The sequence below is a fragment of the Emydura macquarii genome, unplaced genomic scaffold (genome assembly GCF_026122565.2).
Source record: "Emydura macquarii macquarii isolate MOO-44397 ecotype Brisbane River unplaced genomic scaffold, CSIRO-AGI_Emac_v2 contig_295, whole genome shotgun sequence".
Taxonomy (NCBI): Eukaryota; Metazoa; Chordata; order Testudines; family Chelidae; genus Emydura; species Emydura macquarii.
The window spans coordinates 11,699,492-11,720,769 of record NW_027130432.1 but is presented as its reverse complement, the minus strand read 5'-3'; the positions used below and the strand labels follow the sequence as shown (position 1 = coordinate 11,720,769).

The window sequence follows — 21,278 nt, the reverse complement described above, 5'->3', positions numbered from 1 at the left end:
GGGCCTGATTCTCCCGCCACTGACGCCCGCCTGAGTCCAGTGTGACTTCCCATTGACTCCAGTGGTGTCACTGCACTTTGATCTCAGTGAAAGGGCCCAGTCCTGTTCCCATTGGAATCAATGGCTAAATGCCCATTCGTTTCCACAGGCGTCGCATCCAGCCCTGCATGGGACGAGACTTGAGCTCACAACCAATATTTCATTCTGCCTTTTCCTCCCTTGCTTGCTGGGATTGTTCAGCCTTGGTAACGAATGCAAACCGACACATCTGAATAAACTCACGTCTCTGGGAAATGGGTTTTCTGACATTACACAGCCCCAGCCTGCTCCCAATGGGGTAAATGCTGGCCCCCTGGTGCCTGGTTCAGGTCTCATTTACACAGGTTTAACACTGAGGTCATTCCATTGGCTGCAGTGGAGTTGTTCCTGAGTCACACTGGTGTAAATCAGAAGAGAACTGGGCTCACATGATCAAATCCTCAGCCCTTGTTCTGTCTGCTTTGCATCACAGCAGCAGCACCAGGAGTGGGAAAGGTGTCCTAAAGGGGCGGCCAAGGACTCCCCCTAACTCAGGGAAATGCTCAAGTGGTGCAAAACCAGCATAGCTGGCTCTGTGACACGTTTCCCACACCCTCTGTGCAGGGGAGGCAGGAGGGATGCAGGCAAAGTGCACCACCAAATCCTTGACCCTTGCAGCATCTGCAGCTGCTCTAAATTACAACCAGGGCTGAAATGGCTTCAATCCAGCCCAGGATCCCAGGGGGAGGACTGAGCCCGCAGTCGGCAGAGCAGTGAACCGTGCAGAGAACAGACAGGTGCTCACGTCCAACCGGCTTTGGGCTAATGCCTTCTGCCTTGCTGGTCACTGGGCTGTGCTAACGGGTGTAAATAGTGATAGGTTTAAACAAGGACCCCAGATCAAAACCCACCCCAATTTGGATACAGATCCAAACCTGGCAGCTAGGGTTCAAGTCACTGTATAATTGGAATTCATGAGGCTGACTCTGAACTCACTTACACTTGGCTGTCTGTGACTTCCTGATTCCCACACGTGTCAGTGGTAGGGGGCTCATTCAGGCCCCATGTTTCTCTGTGTGAGCAGACCTGCCACCGCCACATTAGATTTACCCCCAGCAGATTCCTAGGTGTGGCCATGGAAAGACATGGACCCAGTGTGGTGTCAGTCACTAACACTGAGGTAAAGGAGGAGTAATGCCACTGCAGCCCATGGAATTACACGGGTGTCAAAGCCACATGAGAGCAGAATCAGGCCCCGTGACTTTAATAAGCCAAGAACTGAAAACCATTAATCCAGAAAACCTCTTAACTGGCAAGAAAGGCAGAGCAACCCATTACCTCTCACCTCCTGGGAGCTCAATAGCAAGAGAAATAACAGAGCCATCAGGAAGCTAGATGAAGATAAGGCCTTTGTGTACAAACCACACCTTGGTCCACAATGTTTTTCTCTTACACACCTGGCCTCTGAGCATTCGGCTTTAGGGCAGTTTTCTAGATTAGCATCTAAGACTCCATCATGTATAATGGGGCTGGAGAGGGGAAGGGCAGTGGGGAGGGAGAGGCTGTGGCAAGGCCTGTGAGGAGACTGTTGCATCAGAGGGCCCCTCCTTCTTCTTTCTCCTCCTCTCTCCCCACCCGGTGCCTCAAAGGTTTCTGCTACCGTAGCAGCTTATCACAGTGGGTTTGTAAAGGCTTGTCTTCACATACTGACAGGTGCAGCCGCATCTGTAGCACTTTCCCCTCAGCATAAACAGCGCTACGTCGGCAGGAGCGCATCTCACGCCGGCACAGCCACCACCTCTCCGGGAAGTGGATTAACTACGCCGACAGGAGAAGGTCTCCCGTTGGTGTAGGAGTGTGTTCTCTAATAATACAGTTATGGTATGGTTCTCCATGGCTGACTTCAACAGGAGTCCTGGCTGAATAAGGACTTTGGGACCTGGCTCTCCAGGTGAGATAACCAAGGGAAAATAGAGACGCCCTGGGGCATCGGGGCTGGAAGCCGGAGGTGGAATTGCAGGCGTGTCCTGCTAAACACTGCCACTGAGGAATCTAAAGGCAGGGAGATAACAATGGCCCAAACCCCATTGCAGTGATTCATTCTTACTCAAACAAGACTCCCTTAGGAGTCAGTAGAACGGCTGATCAAGTACAGGTTGTGCAAAGAGAGCTGGATTTGGGGCCTAGTAATAATAACAAACAGGAATAACAATAATACTTTGCACATCTATAACACCCTTATGGCTACAGTGGGTAAAAAGGCTGTCAGGCCGTAAGGTACGTTGTGGTCCTATCCTGCTGAGAACAGAAATTGGGAGGGCAGAAGGATGCTGCAAACAGTGACAACCCCACCCCACTGACCTTTCTGTTGTGAGTCTGTGGCATATCCTAGCACCACAGACACTGTCAGCAGCACAAATACCTGTAGCTCTGCAGAAATGGCACATTACGCAGATACTAGGATTGTGCACATTAGAGACAGACAGACGGAGACAGCTAACTAGCTAGATATAGGTAAACAATTCAAACATCTTCATATAGAAGCACCATGAAGACTTGCAATGACCTTGCCACTCTGAACGTCCAGTGGGCCAGCTCGTCAGCTGGTGTGTATTGTTATAACTGATTTACAGGGCGCTACTTAGTTTTACACCAACCGAGCAGCAGGCAGGATGATGTCAAAGGGAGACAACCAGACTGGCAATTGGTGGATGATTCTATACTTGGTAGCACACTTTGGACACTGTATAACTAACTGACTGACTAAGGACTGACTCGCTGTACTCCATGTACTCTAACTTGCAGCCAATGCCTGCTTCTTCAATGCTGCCACTTGGAGCTGACCTCAGCAAACTGCTAATTTGGAGCAATTTACAAGTCAGTGAGAATTCTGCCATTGACTTTAGTGGAAGCAGTCCAGGCCCTTCGAGAACAGGTTGCTGACATAATCGAGTACATGCTTCCACCTCCCAGTGCACCTGGGGAAACATTTGGAATGAGAGGTTTAAATGTGCCTGCCCTGTGCCCTGGGAGCAGAAGGCAAAATGATTTATTTTCTTCCTCTCTGATCAGTACTGTTGGTCTCGCTTGCAGTGCACAGCTCCGTTGCATCCTGCTTAGATATGGTGTTAATGGGCTTTATAAAACAGCCCTCATTCTGATCTTGCTTAAACCAGTTTCACACTGATGCGATTCCACTGAGGTCAACAATTACTCCTGATTTACACCAGAGTGTTTGAGATCAGACGCAGCCCTCCTATATCTGAAAACTGTCATTTCACATTGACCACTTAAGACTTTGATACCCGGGAAAATTTTGTACATATACCAGGTGTAAACCTCAGCTGCCTTGCATATGTGTTTTTAATAAATTCTTCACACCACTTGTTAATTACACTAAAGTGTCAAGTTTTTATGGGCCTGATCCTGCGCCACTGAAGTCAATGACAAAACTCCCAGGGACTTCAGTGTCAGCAGCAGCTCTGGGCTTTCATAAAGCTTCCTATTTTCCTCACAGTCACTCTACTCCTCCTCTTAGCCAGGCCGGACAGATCGGGAACTTGTGCCATTGACAAAACCTACTGCCCTGGCCAGGGGTTGTAATAAAACAGGGGGTTGTGGCTTGAGTGCAATAGGAGAGAATGGCTGGAAGGAATTAGATAGATAGATAGATAGACAGACAGACAGATAGACAGACAGACAGAGGGGGTGTATCGGGATAGATAGACAGATAGATCAGATTACTAGGATCCACGGACAGCAGGTAACTGTGTAACTATCTGCATTAGGGGCTGGTAGCTATAGCTGTTAGTTACCTTATTTAAAACACACGCCCCCTCCCCGGTCAGGGACCCTCTCCTGCCTACAATATAGGTTCCCTGGTTGCGAAACACCCGAGCCGGCTCTGTCCCCGGGGCGGTCCCGTCTCAGCCCGGCTCCCCCGAGCGGCGGCGGCGAAGGGGTTACGCCCCGCGGGCGGACGGAGGGAGGGAGGAAGGGAGGAGAACTTTGCGCTCCGGGAGGCAGCGATTCGAAGCGGCGGGCTGCGCCTGGCTCCGTGCGTCCCCGGGTTTCTGTGCGCACCTTGCGCCCTGCCTCCCCGGCCCCATGGAGCGAGCCTGAGCCTCCGCCGCCGCCCCGCTGCCTTCCGGCTCCCCGGGCCCGAGCCCCATGGACGACTTCCCAGCCAAAGTCAGCACCCGGACCAGCACCCCGGCGGAGGCGCCCGGCTACGGCCGCAGCTCGCTGCCCGGGCTGCGCTCCCTCGCCCTGGATCTCGGCTTCCTCCGCTCGTTCTTCGGGCTGCTGATGGTGGCGGAAGTGGTGAGTGCGAGCTCCCGGGCCGGGGCCGGGGCCGGGCCGAGGGGAGACCGCGCGGGGAGAGCTGCGCGGTGGAGCCGGGCGGGCTGCTCCCCTTTCAGAGCAACAGGCTCGCTGGAGAAGCTCCGGATTGAATCGCTCTGAACCCGCAACGACACCGGAGCGCGGGCTGGGGGGAAGAAGGGGGGCAGATCTCAGCCCTTGGAAGCAGAAGAGGCACCTGGTGTTTGGGGTCAAACAACCCCCCCCACCCCATTCCCTCTCCAAGCCGGTGCTGTGCATCCCTTTGTGCAAACGCCATTAGCCCCCCCGCACCGCTCGGATCGACCTGTGCAGCAGCTGCAGCCGAGCTGTAACGAGATCCCGCTCACCGGCGGGGGTGGCCCGGGTCTCGGATTATACCTAGAGCCTCCCCCCTCCCTGCTGGAAGAGACACAGCGCACACTTGCGCCTGGCTGGCACTTCTCTCTCGGGCCCCCTGCACTCGTCCAGAAGTGTTTGCTCACTCCCTACATACATCGATCTGCCTGGGCCAGCAGCCATCATCTCGATGGTGAAATTCACCGGAGAGCCTCTGTGCCTCTCTGGGGTAGGAGCCCAGGAGCGGAGACAGTCACCCAGTATGGGGCTGCAGCCTTCCTCTGACTCAGAGGATTCCAGGGTTACCAAACTCACCCGTTTCACTTTCCGCAGATTGCCTTTTTTGCTAGAAGTCTTGACATTCTAAACATTTCCCATTGGCACCAGTGTCCCAATTTCAAACACATTTTGCACAAATGCGGGAAGCTGATGCACTAGGCAGGTGGTTAAGAAATGCTGGAATGGGTTACCCAGGGAGGTGGTGGACTCTCCATCCTTAGAGGTTTTTAAGGCCCAGTTTGATGCAGCTCTGGCTGGGATGTGTTTGTTGGGGTTGGTCCTGCTTTGAGCAGGGAGTTGGACTACATGACCTCCTGAGGTCCCTTTCAACCCTAATCTGCTATAGTGGCACAAATTCTGAGCACTTCTACGTGCTGGGAAATTTTACAGTGCTCCATAATTGCATTAGGGAAATGATTGCCAGCCTGTGATCTAGAAACAAAGGGCCAATCCTGTTCCAGTGAAGTCAGAGGGCGCATGACTGGGCCATAAGTATTAATTTGGGAGTATTTTATTTGTGGTGTATCCAGAGGGGTTTGTTCACCTCACCCCTGATCTCAAAGTGAAGCTCAGTCGTAGTCAGCAAGAAGGAACACATCCAAAACGCAGGTTAATCCAAGTTCTAATATAAAACCGTACATCAGCCCCCAGAAAATCTTAAGACCTGGAGGAAACCTTCAATAAACTGGGACTGAGTTTTGAGTTTGTGATGAAACGCCGGTGCAGCTCAAATAATGGTACTAGCAGGGAGGGCATCTCCCTGGGGCAGCCCTCCAACACACATATGGGGGATGCCCTGAATCCAGGCTTCCAGAGGCATAAAGGGCCTGATTTTCTAACACATATCTACAGAGCAGCAAATGCAAAAATGTGCATGCAATTCTGTGCCTGATATCTATGTGCAATCACAGGAAAGGTGCATGCAAACACTCAGTGTTCCTGCCCGGTCCTGGTGCTCCTCCATTAAAATCAGGCACTTGCTCCATGCCTTTGTTTTTCCATGCCAATTGCACCCACATGTTTTAGAACATCAGGTCCCCAAACAGTTTTTGGTGCCCACAGAATGTCCCCCTGCAGTGACATCACATTGGTGCCGTGCCAAGATGTTGCAACACAAATGTGACAGCCTGTCATTGCAGCTTGGCCCTAGTGACCAATGTTTTAAAGGTAGCAACCATAGGTAAGAGCCAAGGCTCTGTGGTGTTGTGAAGAAGGTAGGTTAGAGGTGGAGCTTACATAAACCAGGGCAACTGTTCTGTAGCATCTTCCGCTCTTTGAGCTCCTTGTTATGAGTTTTTTCTAGTGCATATTTTGCAATCACGAGTGTTAGAAATTGATGTGAAAAAAAGAAAGCATTGTCCAGACTGAGGCAAGAGCAGAGACTCTGGGAACCGGGGCCTTTGTACTCCAGGAAGACAATGACTTTTATGTTATACAGTGTTTCTTTCATGACAATAAGCCATGAAGACTTACGTCAAGTCCATGGTGGTAAATCAAGGCCCCAGCCAGCTGCTTTCATAGGATCATTCTCCTCTGTGTCAATGGACGTTTAATGGATGTAGAGTCAGCCATCATACCCATTTATCTCAGAACCAGAGACTAGTTTGACTCAGGACCCTAAGCCTGGGTCACCCCCAACACTAGGATCCATCTGGAGCTATACTGTGCAGCTGGACTTTAGCTCTCAAATGGGCCGGTCCAAAACACAGGATCTAAACACACCCAAACTTTGTGAATAGTCTGGTCCAAACTTCAAGGCTCAGGCCTGTCTCCAGAATGAATAATGCAGCCTCAGAATGATGGAATAGTCACCGACTTGAATAATAAATAGTGGCTCATGTAATTAAGTATCATTACCACTCAGCAAAGATGGGGCTGTGCAAGGGTGTCTGGGGGGAATATACATAATGGACATTAGGATCCCCTGGATGAAATCTGTCAACCCACGTGAGAAAAGCACAGCTGTTGAGCCTTCAAACGGTTTGATATTAGGGATTGTCTGGTGCTGCACTGTGGCTGCAAACTCAAAGGCACGTGACGATTCCTTGTAAATAAATATTTTCACCCCTTAAAAAAGTTTAAATTCAGATTTGGTTTTGCAAATGGGCAAAGGATCTGGGGACGGAGTCTTAGGCTGTATCTGCTTCATTCAGCCAGCCCTAGTCCAGGCCATTTCAATGAGCCTGTTTTAGTCAGGTTTTTTTTATAAGCTTGTTCAGCTGTGACGATTCCCAGCTCGTGGGAATTATGGCAGTTCCAGTCACTTCAATGGAACCTCACTGATTTGTGCAAGCTGAGGAACTGGCCTTTGCATTCCTTATCCCATGGAAATAATCCATTCTGTGTGGAGCTCCAAAACATGGTGCTGGATTTTAAAGCTCTTCTAACCCCTCCTCGTGGAATATGCATGTGATAGTTTAATTCCAAACGAGCGGGACAGACTGTCAGACTGCATCTACCACTGCAGATGTCAATTATTATTCCTAATTATTAAGGACTCACTCTGCCCTCAGATAAACCCTGGATTGAAGTCACAGGGACTTGCAAGTGCCTAGATGGGGATAGAATTGGGTGCTAGACCAGCAAACTAGAAAATTCATCCTCTCAGTAACTTCTGGAGCGTGCTGGCCTGATGGTTTGTCTCTTGATTTGTGCAAACATCTTCGTTAGAGATTTATATCATCCCCCACTTCAAGGGACATCACACGCTGGCAAGATACAAAGGCTCAAAATATGACCAATTTTCTTCCGCCTACCTGTTGGCCAAGTCCACATGAAACAATAATGCCAAATCGGAGTGAAAGGACTGACGTGCTTTGGAGGAGGGGTTCGAAGCACAATGCATGTGCAACTTGGCTTGTCATTGCCTGGTTGGAGCTTCAAGGACACACACAGTTGCATATCTGTACTAGAAAGATGTAACACCAAATGTGCAATTCTCTCTGCCTGGTGTATTCTGTCTCCTTGTCACACAGAGGGACTAGGCACTGCAATGGAGACTCTGGGGATGGCAGCTTTAGAATTACCCGAGGTGCTCCTATCATCCCTGCTGGCTGCTGAAGGGATAAGCTGAACCAGCACATCCCCTGGCATGACTCTGCCCAATGAGGGCTGCTCAATGCGTGTGCTGCCGCCTCTTCCTTGACTGACACACCGCCTCAGGCGCCCTGTGCCTGAGTCTGTGTTGACAGAAGTGGCCATTCAGTGGGGCACAGCGGATCTCGAGAGAGAAGGGGGTTCTTGAGGCAGGTGCCTGGGGCTCTAATTAGGATGAGTGATGGGATGAAATTGGGAAAAGGAAAATTTAGGCTGAATATTAGGTACCATGTCTTAACAGCAAGCCTTGTGGAGCAGTCTCCCAGGGAAGAAATGGTAGCTCCTATTCATCTGGGACATGGAAGGCCATGCTGGACAATACTCTGGAAGATTAGGAACAATCCTGCATCGGCAGGGAGATAACTGGAGGACCTTTTCCACCTCAAATTTTAAGGCCCAATCCTAAACACAGACTGTGTGAAAAGTTGAAGAAGGATCTCACAATTTGGCCTTAGACAGTGATTGTATCATTCTTCTTGATTGTACTCCACCAGCACCGAGACTCTATCAAGATCAGAACTCGATTGTGTTAGGCACTGTACAGACACCCAACGGGAGACAGTTCCTGTCCCAGAGATCTGGACAAGGTGGGGGAAGGGATTGCCCAGAGATGCAAAGTGACTTGCCCAAAGTCACACCCCAGGTCAGTGGGAAAGTCAGGAACAGAACCCAGCTCTCCTGATTCCACGGCCAGCGCCCTACCCACTGGACAACACTGCCTCAATGAGGGCCTCTTTGTTCAGGTGCTAATAACAAAGTGGGTGAGCAAAGGCGCTTCTGTTCACATCGCCTCCGTTAGCTCTGAAATAGCAGCAGCAGAGGCCTGGGTGGAGCATCTGAACATTTTTTGTGCAGTGAATCAGCTAAGCAGCTGCTTTATCAGTCCTTTGCTAGGGCTGACCTACACAAAGCAGGTGTGAAATCGTCATGAACTTTATCATGTGACGGTGGTAGGGTATTTACTCTGATAAACCAGCTCTCTGAATGTCAGATAACACAGAGAGACAATCTCTCTTAATGGACCATCTGGGTTTCCAGACCTGAAGCAGAGCTCCATACAGCTCAAAAACTTGTCTTTTCCAGCACTGGAAGTTGGTCCATTAAAAGATATTACCTCACCCCCACCCCACTTGTCTCACTCATCTCCTGGGACCAACACGGCTGCACCAACGCTGCGGATAACACAGCGACATAAGTAGCCAGCCGCCTCTTCCAACGTCTGAAGATCAGGTGTAAGACTGTGCAGTGGGAAGAAAAGTTAATCCATTATTTTCTGACTGGGGAAAAAAAATAACCCTGGTATTGCTTATGGGGGATAGGGGGCTGTGCCTTTAGGGGCTGAGCGCAGGGGGGATGTTAAATCAGCAGGAAGAAACTCCCCAAGAGTTTGTCTCTTTACCTCGGCTAGCTTGGACTATCAATGCCCCCCAGCGGAGGCTTGGCTGCGGCTGGCCTGCAGCGCCCAGCTCACAAGAGGCGTTTGTGCTGGTAAGTGGCTGGCAGCCCTCCGATCTGGGCAGGACTTGCACTGCTCCTGAGAGTCCGGGACACCAAAGGGGAAGAAAGCACCATGCGGATGAGGCTGGGGCTGTGTGTCCAAGAAGGGAACGTGCTGCACTGCGCAGGGAGCCGAGCCCTGACTGGCGTGGCTGTTGTTGCAGAGAACACGGCTAGCATGGGGGCTCAGGGGCAGGTGGCCCTCCCTGGAGGTTCCCAGAGAGAAGGAAGCTCAGTGGCAGGGGAGAAGAATCCACTGCCCTGACAGATTTACTAGTGAGCCACCGCCAGGTATTGAAGACAGTGGGGTGAGGACAGAAGCGCTAAGGTTGCCACTTTTGGCTGGCTGAGTTCCTGGAGGTTTCATCACATGGCATAACCTTTCATTCGAGATTAATTGAATTCCTGGAGACTCCAGGACAGTCCTGGGGGGTTGACAACTCCCACTGCCACCAGGGAGGCCCCAGGGGACAATGGCCCAACTACAGCCTGGAGCTGAGAGCAGGGCGCGTCCTGGAATTTCCGTCGCTTTGCTTTGCCAGGGGCACCATCTTCATGGTTAGCCTCTGGCTAGCAGGGGTCAGAACGACGGGAAGCTACATGCCCACCTCCAGCTGCTGGAAGGAAGGAGGAGAAGCTGCTCTTCTTCCCTCCCCCCGTTCCCCCCAGCACCTCCTGGTTTCTGCAAAGGGGTGGAGGCTTCTGCTACTCTCCATCTTCCTAAGTGCCTCCTGCAAGGAGTAGGGGGAGGAGAAAAGAGCCTCCCCCAACCTCAGCTTTTTGGATCCTCTGCCCTTGTAAATAGCTCCAGCATCTGCTTCGCCTGCAGGGCTGTGGGTGAGCGTGGCTGCATGTGCAGGTATATGTGCCTGCGTGCACAGCACGTACATGCAGAGGCATGGGCCCGTATGTGCACATGCATGCAAGAGCTGGGGGGTGAGGATAAGCAACAAGCAGGCAGCTTCTCCTCTCTCGCAGCACTGCAGTGGGGCTGGGGAGCTCCCGCTCGCTCTCTTTAGAAAGCTGAAGGAAGGTGCGACGAAGAAGCTGCAGAGGCTGAGCTGATTTGGACAAAGGAGCAGGGAACAGCAGGTTTGCTTCAAGGCTGCTCCAGGCGTGGAGGAGGGGGAAGACAATGGGAGCTAGGTCCCCAGAGAGGGATTGTATTTTCTGGCGTGGGAGGGGCAGAGTTAGATGGCACAGGGATAACCATGGAAACAGCTGGGAACAGGCTGCAGGCCCCCCACAGGTGAGTGGTGTGGGTATTGCTAAATCCCCACAGTGCACAGGTAAGAGCTCTGGAGGGAAATAAGGACAGAAATTGCTCAGGCTTCTGCAGATACATGGAGACGTTCCCGAGGGACTAGGCAGATACTACGGCATGGCAAACACAGCTTCGCTATTGTAACAGAGCTGGGCCTGAGTTTGGGTGCACGCCAGAGCCATCCTAAAGTTTAGGAGAGTTCAGATCTGGAGGTTGGGCTCATCTCTGCCAACAAGGGTCAGGTCTCACAGCAAAAAACTATAGGGCCTGGTGTGGCTCCTAGCTGCAAAACTCCCATTGACGTCAATGGTGCAGAATAGTTCGCCATCACATTGGGGACATACTGGGTTAATAGATCATGAGTAGCATTTCCTTAAAACATATTCCTTATCTCTCTCTATTGCCCATCATCCTGAAGGAATCCCATGTGCTTTACAGATGGTGCAGATAGGAAATGCAGCTATTTCTGGGGTGGAAACACAGTAGTACTTTTGCCTCAGCAACAGTGGGGTTTTTAAATGTACAGGAAGGAGAAGGGCTAAATAAGATCTCAGTGTGAAGCAGCAGGGGTGGGAGAGTTGGAATTTAGAAAGAGGGAATGGCATTGATTTACTCACACTGTAACTTAGTTAGGGCACCACGATCGGCACCTCCTGCTCTTGCACCGAGCGCTGTAGGATCTTCGATGAGCACAAGCATCCAGGACCTTCGTTTGGCATTTCCCCTGACAGACACACTTCCAGCAGCAGTGCCCAAATGCTTGGACACTGTTTCAGAAGGAAGCATGCCATCTACCTGACTATCTCCACATCCTCCAGGAGGTCTCCCCTCCAAGGAATGGGCTGGCCCACGTTGTTTTATAGACTTGGGGTATAATTAAGAAATTGAGTAAAATGAACCGGAATTCCCTCCGTCAACACCAGGCCTGATTCTCCTGTCTCCCGCACTGGTGTAAATTGAGAGTAACTCCACTGAAGACAAACGATGTAAAACTGGTTCGAGAGGAGAATCAGGTCTCAGTCTCTTACCACTTCGGTTTAGACCGAGTTGCCCAGTAAGGTCAGAAAACAGATGCACTAGATAGCTTTCACTCTTGAGAGCTGGGGCTCCTCACACGACACCGGGGGCTTGGAGCAGAATGAGCGCGCTCTCAGGAGGGAATACAACTCTCAGCTTCTCACAGGCAGGCAGTGCACAAAGAGGCAATGATTAATAAAACAGCGAGGCGAGTGTCATCACACTGACCAACAGGCAACAGTGCTGAGCTGTGTGTATTTTGTGAGGTGGGTAAATGAGAGCTCACCAAAGCATGGCAAATGTGGGGAATGTAGGAGCTATGATGTTATTTGTTTTACGGTAATGCCTAAAGAATCCATTGCTTTTGTTCTGTTTGTACAGCACCGAGCACAATGGGATCTTGATCTGTGACTAGGGCTCTCAGACACTATGGTAACACAGATGATAATAATAAAAATAGTGCAAGGCACTGTACATACACATCATCAGAGACAGTCCCTATTCCCAAACAGGTTACTATAAAAGGTGAGAGGGGAAACTGAGGCACTGAGTGGCAAAGTGACTGACCCAACGTCACTCGGCCTGTCAGTGGCAGAGTCAGGAATAGAACCCAGGAAGTAGGACGACTGCAAACAGAAAGAATTGTAACCCACTGGAAATTAGATTAAAATATCTAGCAAGAAAGCTTGGATCAGGCCCTTCATTGGAACGGCTTGTCATGCAGGTGTGTATTTTACAAGCAGCTCTTAATTGTGCATGGAGGACTGCACCTCTACAGTGTATGTTTCTCTCACCCCTTCTATTTTTCTACCCAGCCCTTTTTTCTTCCCCAATCTATTCCTGTTCTTCCTCCCTTATTTGCTTTATTATTCAGTGGGTAATTAGTGTGACTAATATCTGACGCTTATAGCTCCATTGTGTTCTACCTGCCTTTCATTGCTGCACGACTCTATGTACTGATGTCTCAAGAGCGTCATTTTAAAAAATGGTGCCCTGTGTAGTATAGGTCAGTGTAGAAAGCCCTAAAGAAAACTGAGCCAAGTGACCAGGGGAACCAGCCCTCGCCCTGGTCCAGTCACTGAGCTGAGCAGGAGGAGAGCTGCTGCCATCCCAGAGATAGAAAAGCCGAGCTGGTGGGAATGCAGGGCCTTTGGAGTTCTCTCTCCAGTGGATATAATCAAATCAAAATAGTTCTGATGGCTCGCCACCCACAGATCTCAGTGTGGCCGAGCACTGCTACCCCCAATTTACAGGTGGGGAAATTGAGGCACGGAGAAGGGATGTGACTTGTTAGGGTCACATTGAGTCAGTGGCAGAGATAGAAGAACCCTGGTACCTCGATGCCTCGTCTGATGCCCTAACCGCTAGACCACGCTATCTCCCTATCCTGGGCACACTCTTCAACCCCTCTCTATTACATCACTGGCTTCCAACAGGCTGGGGTTGCAGGCTGTTCTATTACCATGCCTGTCATCAGTGCCCTGCAGGATGTCGAGCACACTCACTCAACCAAGCAGTTATTGCTGTTCCTTTAGGCAACCACTCAAGGGTTCATTTATTTGGGCTAAACCTGTTATTTTCCAGGCACGCTGGGCCAGACTCTGGTCAGTAAGAGAGTGGGCCCCTGGGGCGTCTGGCAAATTGACTGCATAGCCCCGAGCGACACAAACTTTGGGCTGCTCGTTCCTTTTGTTTCGCTAGGGCCTGGGGTGACTATTAATGTTCATTGATCACCATCCTTCATAGGTGGGACTTGGGGGTTAGGCGAACACCCCCTCCTACTGCCAGCATTTTACCTTCCTGATGATCTCTCCATCAGCTCAGTTGCACGACAAATGTCTTTTTGTGAAGGATCCTCCCCCCCACCTTCCAAATGCCTCTGTAACTTGATTCTGGTAGGGCTTTCCAGCTCACCTTTCCCCCTGCCACAAACCAGGGGTGAGATCTGTAGGGGCCCTGAGGGGCACTGCTGCCAAAGGGAAAGCAGCTGCCATGAAGAGAGAAAAGATCTAGAAGGGAACTGTGCTGCAATAAACAAAGGCTGCAGGAATAGACAAAATGACAAATACAACCTTCCTAATGGGAACCCTAAGGCCTGACTGTAAGAACAGAGCAATGCTGCATCAGTAGTGTGGTGAGGGAAGAGTCTGTTTCTCCCAAGATGTGGGAAACTACAGATGGGTGTTTTCTCAGCCAACTTCACCCCAGTCTCCCCCACCACTCTGCTTTCTGCCACGTGGCCAAGATTCCTTCCCTTCTGCATTTCGAATGCGCCTTTTAGCATGGCCAGGAAGCATCACTCTGTGAATAACAGCTGAGCTGAGATCTCCTATTTTAGGCCACTTCCCAAGCAGAGCCAGCCTCAGAAAAGTTGCACCCGCTTAACTAAATGGACTTGAGAACCATCTCTAATTAGACAGGTGCAGCCCCCCACCATAGACGCATTTAAGCCAGTTCACCCCTTGCTTATAAACAATGGAGATTCAGTCGGTAAGTTACTGCCTAGCATAGGCAAGGTCTCAGCCGTCTCTGATCCCTGGGGAACCATCCTGGCCTGCTCTTTTACTGTGGGGAGGCAGGGAGTGGGGAAGGCCCACGTACAGAGTGATTTGTTTGCGGGCCTGTCACAGGGTGCTCCACTCACTGTTAGTCTAGCGCCTCCTCCTGGTCACTCTGGGCATTAACACTCAAGATAGATGCCCCCTTCCGCATTAGCAGGCTGTCACTCAGTCTCACCCTCTGGTCTGCAGCTCCTGCGGCTAGGTCACTCAGCACTCCCCCTTCAGCAGTCCTCCCATTCCACGCCCTCGGGGGCTGCTAGGGGAACCCAGGCCTCCCCTCTGCATCAGATTCCAGTCCAGGGACCCTCAGCTCAATGGTTCTAGGCTTCCTCTCTCTGCTCTTATGGCTTCTCCTGGACTGCATCCCGCTCGCTCTTGGTGTACCAGCTCCAAGAACCCCCCTCCCAGGCAGGGACTGCCCTTTCTCAGCAGCCCTGGCTGCTGGCACCTGCTACCTGGCTTTATAGGCCACACCTGTTCCTGCACAAATGATGAACCTCTCTCCAATCAGCTGCCTCTGGCCGAAAGCTCCCCTGTTTGCAGACTAATTACCTAATTGGGCCCACCTGGCCCAACCCAGCCCTTGCAGGGCTAGTGTGGGGAGCTCACCCCATCGCAGGGCCCTCTCCTTATGCAGGTCATGTTTTCATCATTTTTCAAGCCTTTTTTCCTCTTAACGAGCGCCACACAATAGTTTACTGTGCAAGACTCTCTGCCAAGATCCTGCCTTTTTCTGGCACTTCTCGGAAGTAGAGAGGATTCCTTCAGAGCCTTTGGCTAAATTTTCCCTTCCCCATCTCTGCTGTGCCCTGTGTTTACATAGTGCTTTACCGTAAGATACATCCCCTGCCCCAAGGAGCTTCCAAGCCAAGGCAGACAAACCACACGCATGGGACAGCAGATCAAGGAGAGGGAGGAGGTGGGCATTCCTCATGATGAGACAAAATCTGGATGAGACACTGAGAAGAAGCTCATTTGGAGGAGGAGAGAAAGAGTTGATGAGGCGAAGGGGACTGTTGTAGGCACTATGGGATGGTGAGATTGGGGAAGAGAGCAAGGATAGGGATTGGGATGAGCATATGGATAGAGAGGGGAAAGAAGGGAAAAATGAGAGCAGCTGGGGGATGATTATGTGGAACCAGCTAGGTGAGGGTAGGGTGAGATCGCTGGCTAAGAAGTATTATGTCAATATCCGCCGTTATTACTAGTAATTATTCTTATGAATAACAGTGATTAATAAACACACACCAGGGAATCTCAAGGTCATTGACAGAAAAAAGCAACCAAACCATTGCTCCAGGGATGGAGGAAACGCTCTCTGTATAAGGAGAGAGCTCCTAATACTCCTTATTTCCTTAAAGAATCCAGCCAACCCCAGCAGGTTTAAAGTAATCACGGTCTCTGTTTATAAATAGTTATGAGAAACCCAAGTGGGGAAGAGAGCGTGGGAGAGTGTTCTGCCCATTACAGGGTTTGATTTCACACAGTAGTTTTGCAACCTACCTTCCCTGGGGTCAGATCAAACCAGTGCCTATAGGTAGAGATTCCATCCTCCCTAAAGTGAGCCACCAGATTGAGAACAGAATCCATCCCATGGAGGGAAATGTTAGCAGTAAACTGGAAAGGGGGATAAAATTATGAGTTTTGTTATTTTACCTTCTTTCTGATATTTGAATAAGGGCTGGGGCTTTTGGGTTTTTGTTTTTTTTTAGTGCTAGTTCTTTACATTAGAAATTGAGATCTTCCTGAAAAACTCTATGGCCAACTCATAGGATTATGATATCACAAATACCATATGATTAAACCTGATTAATTGAGAGGGGAAGGGATTTACATTCAGACTGCTGAAAGCCATTTGTTTCTTGTTTGCTTTTTGTTACCACACCATTTAACTCAAATGCCTAAACAGACAATTGGGAAAAAAGATCTCTTTGTTAAGGCGAGGACAACCCCACACTCTATCAAATAAGGCTTAAGAAAGCTCACAGTCCACGTTTGAGGGTTCAAAAGAGTTCTCCAGCAAAACCAGGGAAAGTGTGGGCTGGACATTCCAGATACATATCTACAACACTGAAGCAGGAAGCACTTGCAAGCAATGAATAACAAAGCTCATTAACTGAGGGCAGGATCCTGCTCCCATTGAAATTAATGGCAAATCTCCCTGCAAGAAGAACTGTAAAGATTTCTTTGTTTCCTTTGTATTAATCACTTTCTATTTTAATTGCACAGGTGCTTGGCTTGCTGGTCTGGGCCCTCATTGCCAGTACATCCTACCAACCTATCCCAGCATATGGCTGGGTGATGTTTGTAGCCATCTTTTTCTGGCTGGTAACAATCATTCTGTTTGTGATGTATCTACTGCAGCTTAATACGAAACTCTACATGGTCCCTTGGCCTATTGTGGTAAGCACCTGAAGTTGCAGATAGAATTATTTCCCCTGTGAAATACATCATTTATGTTAAATGTTTTTATGGGGCTGAAGATTAGATGAATCCTGATTCTGACAGAACAATATCTTCTGGCTCCAGCATACCTGTATCTTGTCCTGTTATTTGATTTTAACTCTACACATCAATGACTGAGAAATTTCTTTTTAAAAGCCATATTAAAAGCACCACTGTAGCGCTTCAGTGTAGACACTCACTGCAGAAATGGGAGAGTTACAACCAGGTTGGACCATGGCAGGGCACTTTTTGTAATCGAAACAAGACTGGAGCTTAGTTGCGTCACATTCCAGAATCTGGCTCCAGCCTTGCAAAGTCCAGTGGGATTCAGGGGAATGTTTAAAACATAATTTAATTGCATCTATGCTTCAAGACTGACATGTTTTAATTGTGTTGTTGTAATCAGTTTGCATCATAGAAGTGATCTTCACAGGCTTGTAGAATTGTAACACTTGCAGCCTCTCGGACAAAGCCCAGTTGCATTATGCCATAATCAGGGCACTAGCATTCTATAACACAACGTTCCAAGAGTGTAACCTTGCACTGGGTTTTCGATACTGTTTGCAAATTCACAGTAAAGCAAGAAAGGGAAAACTGGCTTTGCCCATCTGCATGAGAATGGGTTTGTCAGACCAGAGATCTTTGCTAAACTCCTGTCTGCCAATGGATACTGTTATGGGTATTTTGTGTGTATGTGGCTTACATTTTCAACGGTTACCAGTAATTTTGCGTGCCCCATTTGAGATATCTTAAAGGGGCCTGAGTTTCAGCGAGTGCTCAGCAAGTGGGAGAGATAGGAAGAAAAGGAAATAGATTGGTCCCTTTGTCACAAAACATCCTTTTCTTTCCCTAGTTAATGATATTCAACGCGGCTGCAACTGTCCTGTACGTGACAGCTTTTATTACATGCTCTGCTGCCGTTCAGTCTGCATACTGGCTAATTTCGGACTACAACAAAAGAGCTGCTGCATCAGTAAGTACAGACTGCGGGCCCCTTACTGTTCAGATTTGTCTCTGCTAGGGACACTTGTGGACTGTGCTGTGTCCACTAGAGACCAAATGACTTTTACCTGCCCGCGAGCAAAGCAAACAGGAAAAGGGAGTGAACCTGTTAGGAGGATGAGTGAAAGGGACCCAGCTGGACAGGACTACTGGTTCAGTCAGTGACATGTGACCTGGCTGGTGCATTCCCTCCCCAGTCTGTTGCCAGCACACTTGGCTGTTCTACTGAGAGGCTCACTGTTTTCAAGGTACAGAAGATCAGTGAGTGTAAAATCCCAGCTAAGCTAGCCAGGGAAACTGTTCGCACCTTTCCAGCAAGACATGCTTCCTCAGAGCCATTTTGATGCCTTTGTACTCTGCTGGGATCGTCTCTATCCCTCTGTTGGCAGAACACAGCTTCCTCCTCCTGCGCTGTTCCCCACCCCACCGTTGGGAAATGCCAGCTTTGTGGGGCCAATTCTCCCCTGGCTGTCTCTGTGCTGTCCTGCACCCTCTCCTTGAGCTGATGCCCCAGGTCACTAGCCTCTCCTGCAAATTCCTGAGCAAGCCCCACTACTGTTGTGATGCCTGGAAGAAATTAGTCAGCTAATAATGGGTCAGCAGGCGAGCAGCTGGGGAGAGTCCATGCAAAAAATGAAATAAATCCAAACAAACAGAGCTACCAATCTCTGCCATCCCGCCCCCTGCTGAGGCTGCTATGGGTTTCCCTTTCTCCCACCCTTCAGCTGCTGTCTAGAAGGCTAAGCTCTTCAGGGCAGGGGCCAAATTATCTCATGTGCTTGGACCAGGCCTAGCTCATCAGGCAGGCACTACTGCAACATAAACAACAAGGAGGCTTGCCTCTTTGGCTGGGTCACCCAGCTGCAGCCCCCCAGTTTAGCTGGCCTATCACTCGCCTGGGTCCTCCTGCACCAGCCGTCCTCTCCCAAGGCTCAGCCTCACGTCCTCCTGCTTCTCCCACAGCTGCCACTCTTTTTCTCCCTCCCCCTTTTATTCCTGGGAAAAACCGGGGTGGCTCAGCATGAATGGGGCCAAAACATGACTGAAAATTGTGCTGCAGCCCAGCTAAGAGCCTAGGCAGTATTGCTGTCTACCTTCGGTCCCCACCTTGGGAAGCCCCTCCTCCTTCTAACTCTGGTAGGTCTCACTGCCACTGGCCAGCCAAATGCTGGCAAAACCCTGCTTGGATCTGGACAGGAGCTCTCACTTAGGGTGTTTGAGAACTTTGGTCCAAACCCTCAAAGGTATTTAGATACCTGATTGCCATTGATGGGCCCTGACAGGATCCAGCATCAAAATAAGCAGCTTTCAGGAACGCAGCGCGCTGTTGCCTGTTTCTTATCTGTGCCGCCCACAATGCGGTGCCACGAGACAAAATGTTTAGTACAGAGGGATGCAGCTTCTCGCTCTTTAAAAGGATCTCAATACTGACTTAAAACTCTTTGCATGTTTAAATCGGACGCATTCCTGCACTTTACGAACAGCAATGGACCGAACCCCTCTAATTCCCTCAGGTGAAATATGGAAGCTCACAGTCCCCCTTTTGCAGCAGGTGGGGAAGCTGGTACAGTTTTAAGTAACCGGCCCGGGTTCCTACAGCGAGTCAGTGGTGCAGGCAGGAATAGGACCCATTGATAGAGCCCCTTTTTCTGCCTTTTGTGCTCTGGCAAGATGCCTGGATTTGCACTAAACTGGGCATCCTTCGGCTCGTGCATTTATTGGGGCAGTTGCTGCTCTGCTAGCTAAATGAGTGCCGTGGATTGTAAGCACTGGGCTGGGCAAGTACTAGCATCAAGTGTTAATACTACTCTGCTGCAGATAAACTAACAACTTCGTTGTGTTGCTCTCTCTTTCAGTTCTTTGCCTGCATTCTGATGATAGCCTATGGGGCGAGTACTTTCCTCAGCTTCCAGGTATGGAAAGGATGTGGCAGCAATGCAGCAACCAGTCAAGCAACTAACTAACCACCCCTAAGAACTGGGCCTCTTGGAAGTCACTTTACAGCTAATGGGGGGAGGAGGTAGGGGTGGGAAGGCTCAGTGGATCTGTGATGAGTGATGGAGCCTCTCTTAACTAGACCTCTCATTCAAATAACCTAGGTCAGTAGTGGCTGAAAATCATTACTGGCCAATAGCTGTTTGGTGGCCTATGTGAAGGCTGGCACATGGTCTTTTAGTACAGCCTAGAATGGATGAGTGTTCACAGCACAAAACCCATCACAGCTGGCATCCTCCTTCGTAGTCTTAACTGAGAGATGAAGGACTGACTTTGGAGACTGAAGTCCCTGGAGTTGGTCTCTCCATGTCAAAGTAGCTTAGGGGAAGTGGACCCTTGGCCTGCGCATGGCTCTGCTGTCCAGAGGACTTCAGTCCCCAGGGTTGGTCAATCCAGCACATTTCACTGACACTAAATTCACTAAAAACCCAACCAAGACGCCTCCCCCATCATGTAAATAATGTAAAATTAACTCTTCTGTCTGAGTGGTGGCCAACTAGCGGGAATGGAAGCTAGGTGATGGTACGAGATTGCAACGGTTATTTTACTGATTTCTAAAATTTGAAATACAAGCTTTATGTTTTAAATAAAAATCTTTCTAAATCCAACACAGTTTGTCAAGGAAGTTCTTAATAGAAGTTTGCTTCCCTCCTGAAAAAGCCACTGTAAGGTAAAACTTAGTGCCCTATAGAAAGCAGAGAGAGATTTCATTTGCACAGTAAAGTACTACTCACCCTGAGTAAGGGCATCATAGAGTTTAAGGCCAGAAGAACCCATTAGATATATCACAGGCCACCAAGACTACCAGCACCCACACAGAATCTGGTCCCAAGTGTGTAGCTATCAAATGTATTGGGTTTGCCCAGTGCTGCTTTAATATTTAAATGTAGCATTAAGCCAAAAGTTTGTCATGCTTCCTACTTTAGATGGAGACAGTGAAATCGTGACCCCACTGAAGTCAGTGGGAGTTTTGCCATTGACTTCAATATTTTGGGTGAAATCTTGGTCCCACTGAACTGGGGAGAAAATAATCAAATCATTAGGGCCCCCGGCTGCAGGTGTTTTGGGAATGAAGACATGGGACCTGACCCCCAGCTGGGAAAATGGGAGTAGTTCCATTGACTTAGGTGAAGCTATGCCAATTCATACCAGCAGGTGATGTGGCCAGTCAAGTCCAATTTATGATCTCTAAGGGATTTGTGGAGGCAGGGGAAGGAAATGCTGAAACCGGCATTGGTACCCAATGAGATACAGATAGCATCCTGGTTTTCCTTTAATATGCTTTGCTTGTTCAGGGCTTTTTAAAAGCCTAAATATAGTTTAGGCTACTTTCCCACTTGCAGGGAAAATAGTTAAATATTCTTTTCCTACCTGTTTAGTCCAACCCCTTTCATTTTCTATTTGCAGTTGACTCCAGCTCTAAA

General features: G+C 49.5%; 1 protein-coding gene and 1 long non-coding RNA gene across 2 annotated transcripts; one reads left to right on the top strand and one right to left on the bottom strand.

The window, feature by feature from the left end:
• Positions 1-3,789: 3,789 nt before the first annotated feature.
• On the top strand, positions 3,790-20,462 carry PLLP (plasmolipin). The gene is made up of 4 exons (XM_067552258.1): positions 3,790-4,341; positions 16,642-16,815; positions 17,711-17,830; positions 19,716-20,462. Exons 1-4 carry the CDS (start codon positions 4,189-4,191, stop codon positions 19,821-19,823), a joined length of 555 nt encoding a protein of 184 aa, XP_067408359.1. The 5' UTR covers positions 3,790-4,188; the 3' UTR covers positions 19,824-20,462.
• On the bottom strand, positions 4,312-14,781 carry LOC137155828 (uncharacterized). Its single transcript, XR_010920608.1, has 2 exons — positions 14,588-14,781; positions 4,312-4,507 (listed from the first exon to the last, which is right to left on the bottom strand). It is a non-coding gene; the product is annotated as an uncharacterized lncRNA (long non-coding RNA).
• Positions 20,463-21,278: the final 816 nt, after the last annotated feature.